The 19,454-nt window shown below is 48.2% G+C and overlaps 1 protein-coding gene across 1 annotated transcript in view; it reads right to left on the minus strand.

The window, feature by feature from the left end:
• stk10 (serine/threonine kinase 10) overlaps positions 1-19,454 on the minus strand; it is a 42,605-nt gene that overhangs the window by 7,500 nt on the left and 15,651 nt on the right. The window contains exons 3-11 of the mRNA XM_060056449.1: positions 16,286-16,334; positions 15,009-15,158; positions 12,707-12,779; positions 11,215-11,409; positions 9,841-9,922; positions 7,040-7,174; positions 4,888-5,223; positions 4,263-4,787; positions 1,093-1,223 (exon numbers count right to left, since the gene is read on the minus strand). Of these exons, the coding sequence (XP_059912432.1) occupies positions 1,093-1,223; positions 4,263-4,787; positions 4,888-5,223; positions 7,040-7,174; positions 9,841-9,922; positions 11,215-11,409; positions 12,707-12,779; positions 15,009-15,158; positions 16,286-16,334 (1,676 nt within the window). The remainder of the gene's footprint in view (positions 1-1,092; positions 1,224-4,262; positions 4,788-4,887; positions 5,224-7,039; positions 7,175-9,840; positions 9,923-11,214; positions 11,410-12,706; positions 12,780-15,008; positions 15,159-16,285; positions 16,335-19,454) is intronic.

Below are 19,454 nucleotides of genomic sequence, written 5' to 3' on the forward strand. Positions count from 1 at the left end.
CAACTATGCATAATGCCACAAAGTGTAAATTCCTAAAATTGTAATCCTTTTCATTTGGTGAGGGAATATACATTTGTTAATTATCTTTATTTTAACGGACCAGGATCCCTTTAACAGTCCGGTCAGTTACAGTCCATACTCGCAACTCTGAACGTCTCAGATTTCGTCCATTTCTTCCACCCGCACAATAAACGCCTTGACCTTTTCATACCCAAACCTAAAAGCCACAGCACCAGTCCTTCTATTCTCGGGCTGCAGTCTCTATCTGTTTTTCTTTGTACAGAAGTGTCTCCAGTGACTATTCTGCATGAGCTAATCTCGGTGGACCGAATGATAAAAAAAAAAGAGAAAAAAACAGGATTCCGAAAATAGTTTTAGTTAAGGACAACAAATGCCCCAACATGGACTCCAGCGAAGGGATGAGGGGCTGCAGTGACTCAAGATGGACCTAATGTGGAAGCCTTTGCCATTGCAGTCTACCCACACACCAGCCTCCCCATACTGGTCGGGGACACTTCATATAATATAAATAATTGAATGTTTTTCTAAATTTAAATCGATTTTACGACAAATATTGCAGTTTGATTTTCAAGAACCTATATCTGTGCAACTTTTTTGAACAAAATGCAATGCGTGAAAGATTGTAAAAAATTGCTAACAACAAATCATATTCCTAACGTGTGTGATCTTTTTTTTAATAATTTCCTACAACATCCTAGAACTTCTTACAACTTGGTGTGTGTCTTGAATTTCTGGTTGTGAACGTGTTGCGTTTTGGCCCCAAAAAGGGAGGATTGAGTGTTACGGACATGCATCTGAATGGACTGCCGGTCGGCTGTGTCTAGGTCAAGTGTCTGCTAAAGGACAATTAGTGAAGAGTCAAATCACCAAATGGTGAACGGATAAAGAGGTAAAGAACCGCAACAGTAGGAGAGACCATGAGGACCAGAACACCCTCTGTGTCTGTGTGTCTGTGTATGGGTGTGTCTGTCTGTCTGTGTACATGTGTGTCTGTGTAAGAGGTTGAAGGGGTCCTGCGGTTAGTGTAAGGGACTGAGAGGGGGGGGGGGGGGGGGGGGGGGGCGCCCGTACCTGAAGTAGCGGCTCTCCTCGTCCTTCTTCTCGTCGTCTCGGATCACCTTGGAGGTGGTGACGCTCACCTCCACGCCGTCCACCATGAACTTGCGAGTGCGCTTCAGCGTCTTGCTAGAGAAACGGGATTCCTGGGGGGCGGAAAGGGGGAGAGGTGGAAACAAATGGAACGGTATTTTCATCAGTGTGCGATAAGAGATCAGGGACTGATTTGTGTTTTAAGAAAACTTTGAAAAAATGCGCACACAAACTCACACACACAGCCATACACAGATACACATCATACACATCCTCCCCGAGTGGTGGAATGTGGTGCTTGACGGAGGTGCTTTAGGTGCCGCGTCATGGTATTCAGTGGCTGAATGACACGCCACCATTCCGATCACCGGCAAGTTCATCCTCATTCTTTGCATGGTGCCATTTGATAATTAGAATTAATGGAAAAAGTGATCAATGGTTGATTATGAATGAGTTCTGGCTGTAGACTACGTGTGAGGCGGCCATTCAAGCCCCGCACCCAATGTGCCAAATGTCGATAGGCAAAAGCTTGGTGACGACCAGCAGAAGGCGAAACTACACCCACAAAAACGTCGGTGTCCAAAGCAATGGTGAACCGACTGCTAGTCTTTGAGTTAACTCTCAATCGCTGTGTCATCGCTTAATCCCAAAACTAGCAGTGGTGGGCTATCAGGGCCAGCCAGGCCTTCGCTGCTGGCCTAAACACTATCAGCATCACTGACTTATGTTTTAATATATTTTTTGCCATGAATATGTATTAAATTATTTCCAATCGTCTATTCTCTTCATTTCATAGTTTTTCTCTTGTTTGCGCTGGCACTAGTGTATGTTTATGTGAGAGCTTTTATCCAATCATATTTCAGCCATCATGTGTTGCCAGGGTCAAAGAAATCTGCCTTGACACCTTCAGAATCGATGGTGCTGGCGTCTGTAGCTTAAAGTAAGTGGCAAAGACTCTGTTGCTTAAAGTTTAAACAATCAGATTTCGAGTTGGCAACAGCGAGGCCATCTAGCAGGCGTCCAGTGACATCGGCATTCTCACGTCCTTTGATTGGATGGTCAGAGAGGTACTAGTCAGAGCCAGCAAAGCATCGATAGCTACCGGCATAAACTAAAATAAAGCGAATAATAAATAAATAAATAAATAAAGCGATTCCCTGAAGCGAATTAAAACTTACTCCAGAAACACGACTGGACAGACTCGACTTTCAGCATTAGACTCCATGGCGATAGAAAGGGACTTATTGTTGGAACTGAAACGCACAGATAAACTGTACAACAGAGTAATCAAACTCTTCTTGAGGAAAGAAAGGAGGATGGACTTTGAGTACAAATAGTTTTGGTGAGTAATGCATTTTATTTAAACGTTTTAATATTTTTGTCATTTAATTAGGTTAATATTAGATGTTTCTGCTAGAGATGATGTAGTATGGCAGCTATGGCTACAGTGAAATAGACTTGTTGAATTGTCCAAATTGGGTTTCTTGCGTTAGTAATGGCATTCTTTCTTGCTACATGAGATACCTGTCTGTGATGCAACGCCCTGTTATACTGCATTTCTGTGTAATATTGATGGTTTCTATAGCCGTGGAGTCATAATGATTGCATTAAGAGGTGGATTAGTTCATGTAGGACATCACTGAAGGCCTAGGTATGAAATGCACGGCCCGCCACTGCAAAATAGTAATTGGCAGGTTGAGCGGTAAACGGCACGGTGACAGCCTACTGAACAGGGCTTCTGAAAGGGGAACCCCAGCTCAGAGGCTCACCCCCGCACCAACACACTCAGCACATGGGTGCGGAGGTGCTGGAGAATTCTGAACCAGCTGAGCAAATACACAGCAGCTGAGGACGGCCTCGTCACGCAGAACAGCCACTGGAAGTGACTTCTGCCCGGAAACAACGGCCAGGGAGTGAGTGAGTGAGTGAGTGAGTGAGTGAGTATGGGTGTGTTTAAGTAAATATTCACAGTTTTCCTGTACATCCCTTAAGAATTAAGGAAAACAAAACAAAGGACCTTATGGTGACCACACACACACACACACACACACACACACACACACACACACACACACACACACACACACACACACACACACACACACACACACACACACACACACACACACACACACACACACACGTTTAGTGTACTGTATGAATGAATGGATGTTAATGATCGAATGAACATAATCGTATGTTCATTCAACAACGTTATTCATAAATGACAAATGACAAATTATATATATGACAATATAAATCGTGAATAAATGAATGAAAAAGACAATCCCAATGAATGGATGAATGAGTGAATGACGGCATGCTGAAGTACACAGGGGCCGTGCGAGGGTTCACCCGGCCACACAGGGTCACAGGTCAGGAGGCCGTCCAGTGGCAGCGGTCAGCACAGAGGCTTCCCCTTCATGTGCGGGCGGTGAATAGTGAATGGGGGCCCGCACACACAAAGCGCCACATTGGCCCCGGTCAACCAAACCAGTAAAGAAAAAAAGCGGCATATTTGGCCTGAGAAAAGACTTGGTGTCTGACGATAAAATAGACCCCTCTGTCTTCTTGCTCAACCTTCTTCCACCCTGGCACTGTTTCCACTCGTCTCCCACTCTCTCCCCCGTCGGGCTCTCCCTCTCGCTCATCCTACCTCAACCATGACTAAACATTTCCCAATGTACTCAAACTTAAAAGCTTGCGACACCCATGGAAGAGTAAGGAGGAAGTGCTGCGAGTAAGGAGGAAGTCCTTACTCACAGTATGGACAAAACAATCCCGCCCTTGGTAACTATCCGCGGCGAGACGCGGAGACAAGGGGACGCATTATGGCTGCGTCGACACGGGTTCGACATCCCCTGCAGCCCCCGGTGGATGCGATGTGCGAGACTAGCCCCGTCTCACAAGGCACCTCTCTGTCCGGGCGAGCTGCACACACCCGCGGCCAAATCACACAGCCCTGTACGGCCGCTTGTGCCTGTGCCTGCGTGGCTGGTACCTTACGTTTGTGGAAGCACCGTCGCTCGAACTGTCCGAGGGAGCTTGAAGCAGCTCATTACTAGTTAAGAGTATTAGGACTAGTCCTTAGCGGGTAAACACGTCCCTCCCATATGAGCAGGGCCGGGGCGATGGGCTGCGGTGGGGCTCACCTTGTCGACGGACGGGTGCAGCGAGATGGTGTCCTTGCCCGGGCCCATGCTGTCCGAGGCCATGCTGCTGGTGTCGGAGTAGCGCTTGCTGGTGCGGCCGTTGGGGTGGGACGAGCCCTCCTCCATCGACCCCCGTTTGCTGTTGCCGCGCGCCGCGTGGGGCAGGGCGGCCGGGGCCGGAGAGCCCGTCTCCCGGGGTACCAGGGGGCCCGGGGTGGGCGCCGCCGTGGTGGGTGTTGCCGGGGTGGGCGTCGCCGGGGTGGGCGTCGCCGGGGTGGTCATCTCCAGGGTGGGCGTCGCCGGGGTGGGCGTCGCCGGGGTGGGCGTCGCCGGGGTGGGCGTCGCCGGGGCAACGACAACGGCGATGACGGCTGTTGTCCCCGAGACTCCGTTACCCAGAATGCCGCTCTTCTGCTCCTCCTCCTCGCTCGCCACCCGTGACTCGGGGGCTTGTACGTCCACGGCGATCGACCTGGGCAGGGCCAGCGGGGGCGGTTGCTCCGTCTCCGGGGTTTCCACGGCAACCTTGGATATCGGGATGCACATCGGGAATGTTTGGGTCTAGAACGAGGCTTAACAACTTTATTCATCCCAGAAAAAAACAATGACATGACGTGAGGAGCACCTTCTCTTCGTCCGACGTGGGCGTGCACTTGCCGTCCTCGATGCCGGAGTCGGAGCTGGACGTCTTGGTGGAGACGTTGCTCTCCGACTTGCCCGACTCCGAGCGCACCTCGTCGGGCAGCTTGTCGGCCGGCTCCCCCTGGTCGTCCCGCAGGGGGCTCTGGCGGGGGAGGGCCACGGGGGCCGCAGGACCCACCGCCTCGGCCGGCGCCTTGTAGTCCTTCCTGGGGGAGGGGATGGGCGTGGTGGTGCTGGGCGTGGCGGGCCCGGTGCTGGTGGGAGACTGGTCCCCGTCCGAGCTGATCTGACTGGTCTGGCAGGGCTCCTTTCCGCCGGCCTGGATGGAGGGAAGCCAAAAGAAAGAGGAATGAAACGGAGAAGAGGAAGTTGAGCAAACAGGCTCGGCGTCAATGGGCGACTCACCATTTGGTCCAAAGGTTATCAAGAGTCCTACACATCTGCCATTTTGTGCAATTGGTCCAATCCCAAGAATTATTTGTTAATAAATATGTTTAATTTATTTATTTTTCTCTGTGAACTACGGTAACTCAGAGGTTTAGGTTCCCAGGAATGTGGTTGTTCCTGTACCGGTTGTTCCACCTCAGTCAGAACCACGCTGGGCTGAGCAAACGTCTTTAGCAACGTGTTGCAAGCAAATAAGATTTACTGTCAACATACTAAGACGACAATAAATCATGTCTTCTCTCTATATATTATATAGGGTGAAGTGCTGGCTGCCTGACAGCAAGTTCATCTGCTAGCGTCTAATGGCTAACCACTAACTGGCTGGCTGAAACCCACGGCGTCGAGATGGGTGTTTACAAAACAGTAAAGTGTGTGTGTGTGTGTGTGTGTGTGTGTGTGTGTGTGTGTGTGTGTGTGTGTGTGTGTGTGTGTGTGTGTGTGTGTGTGTGTGTGTGTGTGTGTGTGTGTGTGTGTGTGTGTGTGTGTGTGTGTGTGTGTGCGCGCGTCATAGTGAGGATCAGCAGGAGTGACATCCTCCTGAATACCTACAAGCTGTAAATCTTTGGTGTTTTCACCCCCCCCAAAAAAACGATACATGTTGTCCAATAAGTCAAGATCATCGCAATTCATTTAACATCACATTGACTGGTTTAAGCCCTCGTCATTTGTTCTGCGAACAACCCCTCAGCATCACCATTGTGTGTGTGTGTGTGTGTGTGTGTGTGTGTGTGTGTGTGTGTGTCGCCCCGGCCTGCTCTACGTTAAAGGGCTGCCGGTGTTTACAACCCTTTTATTTAAGGGTCCGCTGGTGACATCTGAACAATGGCTAGACGTTGCAGTATTCACTGCGGTGGAGGGGGTTGCGGGTCGGGTTCCAGCACACCCAGGGCTCACTGCGGCAGCACCACCTATATCTGGCGGGCCGGGCTAAGGCCGCTGTTCCGCTGGCGGTTCCTTTGTTTGTGCCCGACAGCGACTCGAGTGTGTACACCGCCATGGGCCCCGTCACTTTCTAATCCGGGGGTCAACGATGAATACCACGATGCAGAAAATGGATGTTTTCACTTTGGGTGGGGGGGGGGGAAACCCAGAACAGGAAGGCTGTGTTTTTATAAATGCTTTGCTTCTATTTGAGGACATTGTTGTCGATTGTTCCGTATTGTGTGCGATTTGTGTGAGCGTGTGCGTGTGAGAGATGTGTTTCTGCGAGCTATGTCTCATGTTAAGTAACAACCCCACTCCACAGTGGCTACAGAGAAAGAGCCGTTGTTCAGAAAGGTTAAAGTGAGGTTAAAGTGAGTCGTATCTTCCAGGAAATGCAGGTCTAACGTGTGAACTCGTCTCCATGTCTTTCATAAGTGCTGCTGTGGAAAATAACTTCTGTGCCACTTGAGTCCAAGTTTGAAAAGAAATGAATGAATACATAAAACCTTTACATAAATAAAAGGAAAAAGATACAAGATACAAGATTTGTCTGTATTTTCTAAACTCTGTTCTCATCCATTCCCTATCTCTCCAACCCTCGCCCACCCTCAGTAAGTGAGGCACCCTGCAAAGAACAGGAGATTTCTCTGAACCTGGACCCCTGTTGCATGCTGTATATTTACCAGCCGTGCCCTGCTGGAGACTTATTAATAACAACCACACAAAAGGAGTGGATCAGAGAAGGGGAGGAATGCGAGTGGTACCAGGGGCAGCTCAGAGGACTCCTCGTCCTCTCCTTCCTCTCTATTGTCCTCGATTTCCTCCATGACCTCCGCCTTTGCCTCCGCCACAAGATCCCGCAGAGGCCGGTTGGACACCACCGAGCGCACAAACGGGTGCTGTTGGAGAGAGAGAGAGAGAGAGAGAGAGAGAGTTAGGAAGAGACGACTTTATTGGGATACCAACAGCAATGATTTGGCCAATGAGGAGCAGCCAGAAGCACATGGCTCCTGGCTTGGCTTGATGGTAAAACAAGTAAATGAATAAATAAATGCATTTGCTACTCAGTGGAAGCGAGAGACGCAACTGTAGGGGCATAAGAACAGTGGGTGGGTGGGCTGGGGGTAATATATATGCCATCTATTATTCAGCCCGGCCATGGTATCATTTCATTGGCACAGCTGGCTAACAGGAGGTCCTCAAACAAGAGGTGGATCATGACATGAGCATGCTCATGCGTGCAAACACGTGTGTGTGTGCGTGCAAAAACAAAAACACACTAACACACAGAACGAGTTTTGTGTTTGTGTTCTGGCATGCACCCAGCCGGACCACATTAGCAGCCACCAGCTCTCAAATTCTCCGGTGACAGACAACAGCTCCGCTGCGCTCTGGCGAATCCAACGCGGAGTAGAGTGGAGAGCAGGCGCACTCAGAGCCAGGAGGAGGAGGAGGAGGAGGAGGAGGAGGAGGAGGAGGAGGAGAAGGAGAAGGAGAAGGAGAAGAAGAAGAAGAAGAAGAAATGTGATGCTTGTCTCACAGCCATGAACCCATTGGCGCACATCAGCATGCAGACATGATGGACTTTGCATTCCTTACATAGTGTCCCATGCCTCATGAGTTCGGAGGAATAATTATTGCCTGAAGGCGTTTGCCATCTTGCGTTTCCTCTAGAGTGGCAGGGAGGTTAACTTTCACACATAGTCCTGTACTCATTATGTGAGATGATATCATTAAATGTGCTTTACTGTAGTGTGAAGTGTATTCCAACACATCCAGACAGGAGAAAGGTTTAGAACCTTTGTGGGATCCCACTCCACCGCAGTGTTACTACATACATATACATAAATGATTTACTGAGAGTAATGTATGCCTGTCAAACACTAATCTAGAGTGGTGGGACACACAGGAACATACAGGCCTGGCCCCCAGAGTACCACCACTTCCTGACTCTAAAGGAAGGGGGTGCATCGCGGACGCCTCTTCACGCTGCCTACAGTGTTAGCAACAAGACATAACAAAGCAGGTATATTGCACCCGGTGGCAGCTCTCCCACACAAACAATAAGATGGGTGGAAACTTGGCTGTGCAGTCGGTGAAGGACCTTCAACATGGGGCCAATAAGCCTACTAGCACAACAAGAGCACAGTATCACAGAATGTCACAACTGTTGAGCAACATAACTAAACCGTAAGCTCTTATACTCGAGGTGAACATGTACTTCAATCTAATGGTCAGGCAAGTCTTCAACCAACTTTTAAATGTCACAAAAAAATAAAATAATATGAATAAGGGGCCTTCCCATGAACTGATTGAGTGAATAATATGCTACTTTCAAAAAGGGGCTAGGGGATTGGTACTAAAGAAGACCATTAAAAGTAGGGTTAAAGGAGATAAGTAGAAGTGGCATCACTGTCTATTTTGGGGGATCTGAAACTAAAACTCCTGATAGGCAATAGGGCAACAAAGGGTTTAGTCCCTTGGAAGATCCCTAGCTGATGAAAGAGCATCAGTGGACATCCAACATACATTAATTATACATGATGACCATGTTTGTGATACATTACCGCAAGCCAGCAAAATAGTTGCCCACCATTTTACAATGTGGGCTTTTTTTACATAACAAAGCAGACAAAGCAGTTTGAGGCCAAGTGTTTAACAAAATAAGGCTTGTCCAACCATTAAAGGGTTGGATTGACCCAGGGGGGTCTGATCTCCAAGCTGATCCCTTTGCTATCTGCCAATGGTTGTCCGGGCGCAATGCATGACAGCCATCTGAAACCACCGGCATGGAACCCCAGACCTGACCGCGCCCAACAGGACTGGAGCACAGGGAGAACTCCCAAAAGGCCTCTGTCGAGGAGGTGCCTCTGCCCCCCTACTGCCGTGTGATTGGCCAGAGGTTGTACGCCGGAGGGTGGCTCAGACAAAGCTATTGGACGAGGAGCTTCAGGAATGTAAATAAATGGCATTCCCTCAGCTGTGGGACACAGACAGGAAGCTGTGGCTCTTTAATTAAATAGATGCTGTCTCTCTCTCTCGCTCTCTCCCGCCCTCCAGCCTCCTCCCTTTCCCCCGCTCTGCCTCTCTTCCCCCTCTTATCCACACCCTGTTTGCTTGTTCTCCCTTTCATTACATCTCCTACTGTCATTTCCTTTGCCGTTCTAAGAAAGAAAGGGGGAAGTTCTTAAGTTTCACAATTGAAACCTTACCAAAGGCTCTAGGTCGGATCTCTCACAAACAATAAGTAAACTAACACCCAAGTCGACGAATGGCATAAAGAAATATCTCAAAATAACAGTAAATAAATGGTTGGCCTTTGCGTACATGTGTAAGCATTATCTGTATAAATGTGCGCGTTAGTACAGACTTGAGGGCTTTCCTCCATCAGACCTCCGAGCACATTTTGCCGAGAAGTTGCCGGAGAACGTACCCCTAGCTCTGGGAGAACGTACCCCTAGCAGTGGGAGAACGTACCCCTAGCTCTGGGAGAAGGTACCCCTAGCTCTGGGAGAAGGTACCCCTAGCTCTGGGAGAACGTACCCCTAGCAGTGGCAGAACGTACCTCTAGCAGCTGCGTGGCCGTGGGCCGGCTCTCCGGGTTCTTATCCAGGGAGACCTTCACAAAGTCTCTAAACTCAGGTGACCTGGCAACAAAAAGAAGAACAAAAAGAAAGTCATCATTCCTCATCCAACCAACGGCAGGAATTAAGGACCGAGCGGTTTGGGCTGGGGGGGGGGGGGGGGGGGGGGGGTGGTGCGGTTGGGGATTGGGGCCGATTGTTTTCGTAAGATAACTTCATGGCGAAGCCCGGGGAGCACGAAACGTTCCAGGAATGCTGTGTCGGTTGAGAATGATGCATGGCTCTCCGGGGGGGTTATAGGAATTCTTTGACGCAGAGGTATTTCTTAATAATGATTTAAAAATGGTGCGTTCAGCAGTGCTGTCCAGGTCCTGACCCCATCCCCCCCCCCCCCCACCCCCATCATCTTCTATCCCCCAGCCGGCCGTCATAACTTCAGCTGGGGTGTGCCGACTCTTGCGCCCAGTGTTAGGAGACCAGTAATGGCTCCACTGAGAGACACAAAGCCAGTCTCGTTGAGTTAAAGCCTGGTCTCTTGGATAGGTTTGGCTAAATAGCTGTTCAACAGGATCCCGGCCTGGGAAGATGACTTGGGCTTTGAAGGAGAAGGTGAATGGTAGACGATAGGTTGTTTGGCTGCTGTGATACCAGAGAGCCGACTTTCCCGTTCTGCCATGGAATCAGATTAGCTTGACAGAGCAAAGGTACAACAGCCTGGACTTCTGGGAGATCTGGTTGTGTTGGTTGATTTTCTTTCCCAATCTTTATACTAAAAGGTTCATTTACATTTTGCGGTTTCATTTGTTTACTTCATTTTACATTTATTTATCCAGGTTGAGATTAACATTACATTTTGAGATTAGATCTCTTGTGCCATGGTGACCAGGCAAGCAGGGGAGCCCAGCACCAGGTAGAATACACCAAAAAAACATCCAACACACAACATAGGGCTGTTAAAGCGCCACCATGACGTGCAGAGAACGGCGGCTTCACACACACACAGTAGTTCTTGCCCTATGCCCGTCCCGACAACAGCAGTAGCCCAGGAGGGTTGAATTGTAACCAGGTTGCTAGTTCGATCCCCGGCTCCTCTTAGCCGACTCGCAAGTTGTCCCTGAGCAAGCCTCACGCTGACTGCTCCTGGCGAGCTGGCTGTCACCCTGCATGGTTGACTCCACCGTCGGTGTGAGAATGTGTGAATGAATGGTTGGAAGTCGCTTTGGATAAAAGCATCAGCAAAAACCCACTATGTAGATGTAAAGGGAACGGACCGTGCGAGCCCATGTTGTATGGTTCATGTTAGCCTCTCTCTCTCTCTCTCTCTCTCTCTCTCTCTCTCTCTCTCTCTCTCTCACCATCTGTGCGGATGGGACAGGCTGGGGGGCTCGGCCTTGGCTATCTTCAGCAGGACCCTCATTGGGTTGAGCTCGTGGTGCGGGGGCTCGATCTGGGCCAGCTCGATCAGGGTGATGCCCAGGGACCAGATGTCCGCCTTGTAGTCGTATGGCGCGTCCTTCATCGTCTCGCACATCACCACCTCCGGCGCCATCCTGTGGACACACACACACACACACACACACACACACACACACACACACACACACACACACACACACACACACACACACACACACACACACACACACACACACACACACACAGTGAGAGATCAGTTGCGAAAAAAAATAAAGTACTTGGTTGTGTAGCATCTTATCCTAGCTATCTTTGTTGTGTACGGTGAATGGTGCTTGAAGCTTGGTTAGATCACTGTACCGAAAGTGATACATTGTTTCTCCTAACAAATGCTCTTATTGTAAGTCGCTTTGGATAGAAGCGTCGCTAAATGTCCTAAATCTAAATGTAAATAATGACGATGTGATGATAATGATATAAACGATAAGATAAAAAATTTAAGAAATGAGCAACACATTGTGGGAAGTTAGAAGCCATCAGGGTTCTACTTGGAAGAGTTCTGTTGACGGACACTTCCGTGCCTCTCCAACAATCGGCTACCCTGCCTTCCATCGAGCATTGTGGGCACCTATTGCTTCTCATTCCAGACAATACAGAGCACTTCAAAGCCATGCACGTCACATGCAGAACGCTACTCCGAACGCTAAAGGTGTGGATCGACCCTGTCCTGCAGAAAGCTCTCCATGCTGACGTAGATGCTATCTGCCAGGGGGCTGTGGAGGCAGGGAGACACCTGCTGTCAGCGGTGCAGAGCCGTCCAGACCTCCAGACATGTGCAAACACCGGGCCCTGCGGTCACGTCAGCACGTTGTGCTGACTGAGGCTGGCGCAACACGAGGGCCCCAGCCCTATAAACGTATTTACTCGACACGCTAAGCAACTTTATTGCTCCTGATCCTTGTTAACCTGGGGAGATACGTGTGTCCAGGCAGAGACCGGCGTGCTCCTATACTGCCGTTGTTCTAGTGTTGCGCAACGGGATGTTTACGTGGTAGTGCTGGGGGTGAGATTCCCTTGACTGGTAATCAGTAACCTGCCCTGTAAACGCTGCAGAGCCCAGGGACGCACCAAGGAACAAAGGTCCAGCACTGAGCTCTGAGGAGGGCAGCTGAGAGTGGTGGGGGTCGTGTGTGTGTGTGTGTGTGTGTGTGTGTGTGTGTGTGTGTGTGTGTGTGTGTGTGTGTGTGTGTGTGTGTGTGTGTGTGTGTGTGTGTGTGTGTGTGTGTGTGTGTGTGTAAACTTCAAAGTGCATCGTTACACACTTAGGAGAAACATAATGCATTCATCCAAAGAGTTACACAGCGTTAGATGGATCATCTTGAAGGCATGGCAGGTTGGGTGTCTTGACCCAGGGGAGTGAGAGGCCCTACTCACCAGTACGGTGTGCCAATGAAGGAATCCCTCCTTTGTAAGGTTTTGGTGTTCTTTGCAGACACACCAAAGTCAGCTGAGGAAAAATAAGAAAAAGGAGCATGACAGGGTTGGCAGGACATTCCCCCCTAGAACGACGAGAGGTCGATTGATAACGTGGTTTACAGCCTTCTCTTCCTCCCTCCATTTCTGTTTTTGGGCCTTTTTTTAGTTTCTCCCTGATGGTGGGAGTGGAGTGATCAGTTTCTTGCTCGTTAAAGTGTCATGATGACACCGTGCTGGGAGGGAAACGCGAGAACAGTTGAATCACAGCAGGATAGCCCACATGGCCCCCAGCTCACGGTATTGAGCGGTGTTTTGGGTCAGGATCACAACACATAAGGGAGCCACCGCAGAAGGGAATGGTTGCAAAGGGAGTCCATTACAGTTGCAATAAAGTCGCTTGAATCCTTTGACGAATAAACTAACTCGGGGGGGACGAGAAGATAATGGATTCCTCCTATTCAATGTGCAATGTTAGTAAAGGAAAAAGAAAAATATTAAAAAAAGAAAAGATCTTCTGCAAAACAATGATTCCCTTCAACTTTAAACCTTTTCTGCGATATCACTCAAGATATGTTATCTGGAGGAAATGGTCAGGGTAGAGAATGTCTTTCTCTCACAATGAAAACGATTCCTTGGTTCATTTGCCACAGGGAGAGACGCCTGGCTCACCTCAGAAAGAGCTGATTGCCATCTGGGTCACAGACGAACCATTTAATGAGTTAGAGAGGCCGTTCCCAGTGATTAAGACTAGAGGAGGTGTCTCACAAACAAAACAACAGGAACCCAGACGTAAACACACGACCGGCCCTACTAAATAAAGCACAGCCTTTTAGGCATAGGGAAGAAATTAAGAACCTGAATCATATGTAGGCGAGAGGGGATTGAGGGGATCTTCTGGTGCTTCAATGGACTAAGCTTGCGTTGATAATTCATATTTAGTTCAATTAAAATTCTTTATTTGCTAAATGTATATGAAGAACTCTCATTCTAAGAACTTGCAATAAAGGATATTACAATGCCTAGTTAAATGCTGAATCAACCCATTTCACAAGCTCAGTTTAATAAAAAAAAATAGAATTCCAACTTTGGGTAATGCGATGTCAGCAGGGTTAAATCTAACTCCCTAAAAAGCTGATCCATCATGTCAGGGAAACACACACACACACACACACACACACACACACACACACACACACACACACACACACACACACACACACACACACACACACACACACACACACACACACACACACACACACACACACACACACACACACACACGTTAGCTATGACAGGCATGAAACCGCCACGTGTCTGGTTTGTGAAACGTCCATATCTAAAAATCACCTGCGGCTGCCGAGGAATTTATATGGTGCAACAAGTACTGTAGCGACCGGAAGCCTGTTGAATCTTCTGTACATTTCGTGATTATCCCACACACACACACACACACACACACACACACACACACACACACACACACACACACACACACACACACACACACACACACACACACACACACACACACACACACACCTTTCAATTTCCTCAACATCTCTCTGTCTGTTCGTCTGTGGTGCGGTTACGTTTTCTTTAACTTTCCTTAACTTTGGGAGAGTGTTCGAGCTAGAATGTGTCGTTTTGCAACACTCCTTGTTGGCTTTCCTCTGCAGGTGACCTTGTCTGAGTCAGGGGAGTGCGGAGCTGCATCGGACTACATTCACATAGCACCGAGTTCATGTGTCTGACACTCACACATCGTGAGGAGTCTATCGCATCCAATGGTTCTCAAAGGGGATGAGGTGGATGGAAATACTTCATATTCTATATGTTCCTGAAAAATGAAAGCCGAAAGATGGATGTTTGATATAAAAGTGGAACATGGCAGAAGTATATAAACCATGGGGAAAAAGTCAATTTAAAATGATGCAACATCCAAGAAAGACAAATCAACCTTCGGAACAAAAGTCGATAGTGAGGAGTGGTTTATGTTATTGCCTCACAGACACTTTAAAATATCTCGCCTGCTTTGAGGGCCAGTTAACATACAACATCTCCCATTACAACGCTCAATATTCATCGACGCAAACTAAATTAAAACCAGATTGCAAAGGTGGCGTTGCCATGGGGATAAGAAGTCACCCTTCTTCCTAAAGCTCGGCCAAAACAGATAATTCAAATCGGTTAGAATTTTAGACGAAGCAACCCCTCAAACTCGAGCTAAGAACACAAACGTATCACGCGGTGTCTGTACCTAGCTTGATGTCACCGTCTAGCGTCAGTAGGATGTTGCCCGCCTTGAGGTCCCGATGGATGATCTTGATCTGGTGGAGATAGACCAGGGCTTCCAGCATCTGCCGACACACCACCTTGATCTGGGACTCGATCAGGCCCCGGTCCAGCTCTGGAGGACGGAGGAGGAGATTAGATCATGGCTGGAAGGGTTCAACGTCACAACGGAACAACGGCGAGCCGTCTCTATCGAGTCCTGCTTCACATCACCCCGTTTGAGTTGATGTTCTGAAGCAGTGGTTTTGACGAGCAGTGGGCCCTGGTCCTAAACCGGCCCACCGCCAACACAGAGAGACCCCGTGCCAAACCAGAGCAGAGCGACGGCTCTCTGGTCTGTGTTTGGTTAGCTGCGCTGCGGCAACACCCGGCTGGGGACAGGGAGAGAGGGAGGGAGGGAGGGAGGGAGGGAGGGAGGGAGGGAGGGAGGGAGGAAGAGGATTTGTGGATTACGCCGTGATAACACACCAGGTAGGGGTTCCCACACCAGTCTCGGCGGCCTCATACACCTTCAAAGCCAAGAGTTCAAAACATGGAATACATACACATGGGGGTGGGGGCCAAGGAACGCACTAGGGCACCACAAAGTCATCCAGGGGGTTATCCAACACGACCAAACGGACATCGGGTAACTGCTCCCCAACATCCCTGCCGTCCATTGTGCGGTTCCATTTCTTTTTTTTTTATACGGTGAACGGTTCATTTATTAATTAATGAATAAAGTTGTTATCTATATATCATGTAAATCAGAGTGTCTTCATCTGCCAACCTAGGTGAGTCATCATCGCTACACTGTAATGGAGTCATTCTCTCAATGAGACAGCATGGACTCCACCTTGAGAGGGCAGTGCGGGTCTCTGGTCTGTGACAGGTGTTTATGTGTGACCAAGAGAGAGAGAGAAGGAGGAGAGAAAGAAATGGGTGGAGCCTCATGGCAGAAAATGGGAGGGGAGTGGACAGAGAGAGGTATAAATACAGGAGGTACAAAAATAAAATCTCTTCAGACGCCAAAGGAGGAACAGATATCTCTCACACACACACACACACACACACACACACACACACACACACACACACACACACACACACACACACACACACACACACACACACACACACACACACACACACACACACACACACACACACACACACACACACGTAATTTGTGTGAATATATTCTCACAGGATGAGGGCCTATGAGGGTGTGAGCGAGCAGTGAGGTGTAAAGTGAAAACCTACCAAGCATGGTGGCGTCTACAGCCCCCCCAGCGCAGAACTCGATCATGATCTGGAGGGAGGGAGAACAGGATTTTCACGTTCATGTCGTGTAGAAATAACATTGAGTTCTTCAGAATTAAAAACATTACCCCAAAATGAAATTTACTCTTAAAAGAAGACATTGAGAACACATCAAAAACACGGTTCCAAGTTTGTGTTCAACACTGTGCAAACGCACTATTGTTTCACACGTCCAGACTTGGAATACTGAAAACATTGCAGGGGAATGAAAGTAAAAAGAGATTGGACAATCAACTTTGTTGTCGTCGCAAAAGTACAAATAAGGTTGTGCGGCCAGAACAGACCCTTGCACTGTCCACAGAGGATCACCAAACCCCTTCCCGGGCTGTGAACGGGTCCTCAGTCACTGCCTCATGGAGCCATACACACGGTCAGCGGTGATGTGCATTAAAACGTGATGTACAAGTCAGGGCTGAATGTCAGACGGTTCTACTCTGCACTCTTCCCTGCCAAGAACATACTGGGGCAGAAATAAGTTAAACAGAGAGAGAGACAGAGAGAGAGACATAGAGAGAGAGACAGAGAGAGAGAGAGAGCGGCAGAAACCTAGATCACCACAGCAGTGAAGAGGGTTTTAGCCTTACAACCATGGGATACACTTGAGCAACAATTTGACGTGGCAGACATCCATACTCTGAACAATGGCCTCTTATGAACGCCATGCACGGACATCATTGTCTGCCAAGCGGTCCTATCACGTTACTCTCTGTGTCACAGACTTGTCAACCCGTCCAACAGTTTGATTGTTTTTGTTTGTCCAGAAGCGATGACATGCTGCGAGCCTCCCTTAAGGCTTTTTAGAATCACTTCCTGATAAACGACACCGTCACGTATCACTGACAGCAGTGAGTTTACCCGGAGGTTGACACAAGTGTCAAACATCTTGCATAAGACGCACCCATGAAACAATCACTCAAAATGAAATGTTTTAGCATTGTGTGACACACACACACACACACACACACACACACACACACACACACACACACACACACACACACACACACACACACACACACACACACACACACACACACACACACACACACACACACACACACACACACTTTGGATTTTCTCCATTAGTGATTGTCAATGCAAGTCCTTGCTCCATTGCAATACATGTGACAAATTACACAATTGCCGGTCTGAATTTGATACCCCTGTATCCATGTCATAGTTTGTGAGTGAACTGTTGCAGGATTTGTCAATAACCTTATTTAAATGACATCCTGGTCAAAGTATGCAGGACATTCTTCATGACCATGCCTTACAAACTAAGTTTGTGTGAGTTGAACTCGTTTCAATGAATCAACGCAGCGACACCAGGGTCTGTGTTTATCCAGACAACCCCCCGCTCCCAGGACCTACGCCAGGCCACTGCATAGTTTCTGTCACTGCTTTTGGATGTAATCCGGGTGAGGTCGAGGGCATGATGTCGTCGCTTTGAAGCGATGCGATCCGACCGGCCGGACTACATACAGCCTCAATCATCACAGACACGCACCACACACAGACACGCACCACAAACAGACACGCACACGCACTTTGATATGACACAACCCGGATGACGACATCACGTGAAGACAGGTGCCCTGCCCTATAATAAAAGCCCCATAAACAAACCTACAACGTTAGTCACCGTGGCACGTCGCTTTTATTGGCTTAATTGGTTTATTCTGGGAGGGCAGAAAATCAACACAGGTGACGTGACTATTATAAAGTATTCATAGGATTTCTATCTTCTGCCTTTTACAGTATATGGAACCCGAATGTATAATGTTACACTCACACATATCATTTAGAATGTTTACAATTACACTACTGTTCCAAAGTTTGGAGTCACCCAGGGGTTTTAATCATCAATTACTCTTTTAACATGATTAGCTAAACAATGTACCATCAGAACAAAAGAGAGATGGTTGTTGAAAATGGGCCTCTATACACCTGCTAGAACAGTCCTTTACCACATTAACAATGTGTGGACTGTATTTCGGATTTTTTCAATGTTATCTTCATTGAAAAAAACGGTGCTTTTCTATAAAAAATAAGAGTGACCCCAAAACACATTGATACAAATGTGATAGCACAAGCTTGTTTAGGTACGAAACCGTAAAGACTGCCCCGCCAATCAATCTTCACCTGTCCCCTTTCATCCTCCTTTACGACATTCTTGCTCTCTACAGGAATGCGAGGCTGAACCCCAGTTAGACGTTCAGAGAGTCTCAGATGACCTGCAGAAACCTTCCAAGAAACAACGCCGAGACCCGAGTGTGTGGGCCTGACGTCATCCACCGCCCAGGTCCTTCCACTGGGAGTTCACACTTCCTCAGGAATCAAGGCTGAGGAGTCCCTGGCAGGTTTTCAATAAGAAGAACCTCTTCTTCGTGAAAACAGGAAAGACCGCATGCCCCGTGTGTGTCCCCGCGAAGAAAATAACATTCCGTGAGAAAAAGACATCAAGGCGGAGCATTCATTTGCGACCCGTCGTTCATGACTAATTCATGGATGATGCGTCGTCTCAGAAATGTGTGCCTTGGTATGTTTGACAAATGTCACGATGCTGACGGATAACAAAGGCCCAGCATTCACAAGAGATGAACCTATCATTCACGTCCCCCTCTGGGTGAGGGAGTCCGGAGAGCTGGAGAGATGGAGGATGGACTCCAGCTCGGCAGAGATTGGGAGTCCAACCGACCACACCAAGACACAATCAAATGGAAAGAATATCACAAGAAGGACATACCATAGATAGATAAGGTTATCTTCAGCACAGCACATTGCCTTCTTGGTGTGAGGCCAAAAAGACAGCTGATTAATGATTGCGATGCAGAATGGTATGAGATCGAAACAAGAACCAAACCCTCATCCGTCCACATTGTTTGTCTCATAAAAATAACAAGAATGATGTCGTTGTCATTGACATAATTTCCAAATTGGAATTGATCACATGAGTGAAATCAATGCAGTTGCATTGTTGCTACTGATGATTGAATTTGCCTGATAAAGACTACTATAGAATCAGAATGCAGTCCTTACATTAAACATTTAGGGTTAGGGTTACATCGATCCCATCCTGAATAAACCCATTACAGAGACACTCTTTACG

Source organism: Gadus macrocephalus, chromosome 7, assembly GCF_031168955.1.
Source record: "Gadus macrocephalus chromosome 7, ASM3116895v1".
NCBI classification, from domain to species: Eukaryota; Metazoa; Chordata; class Actinopteri; order Gadiformes; family Gadidae; genus Gadus; species Gadus macrocephalus.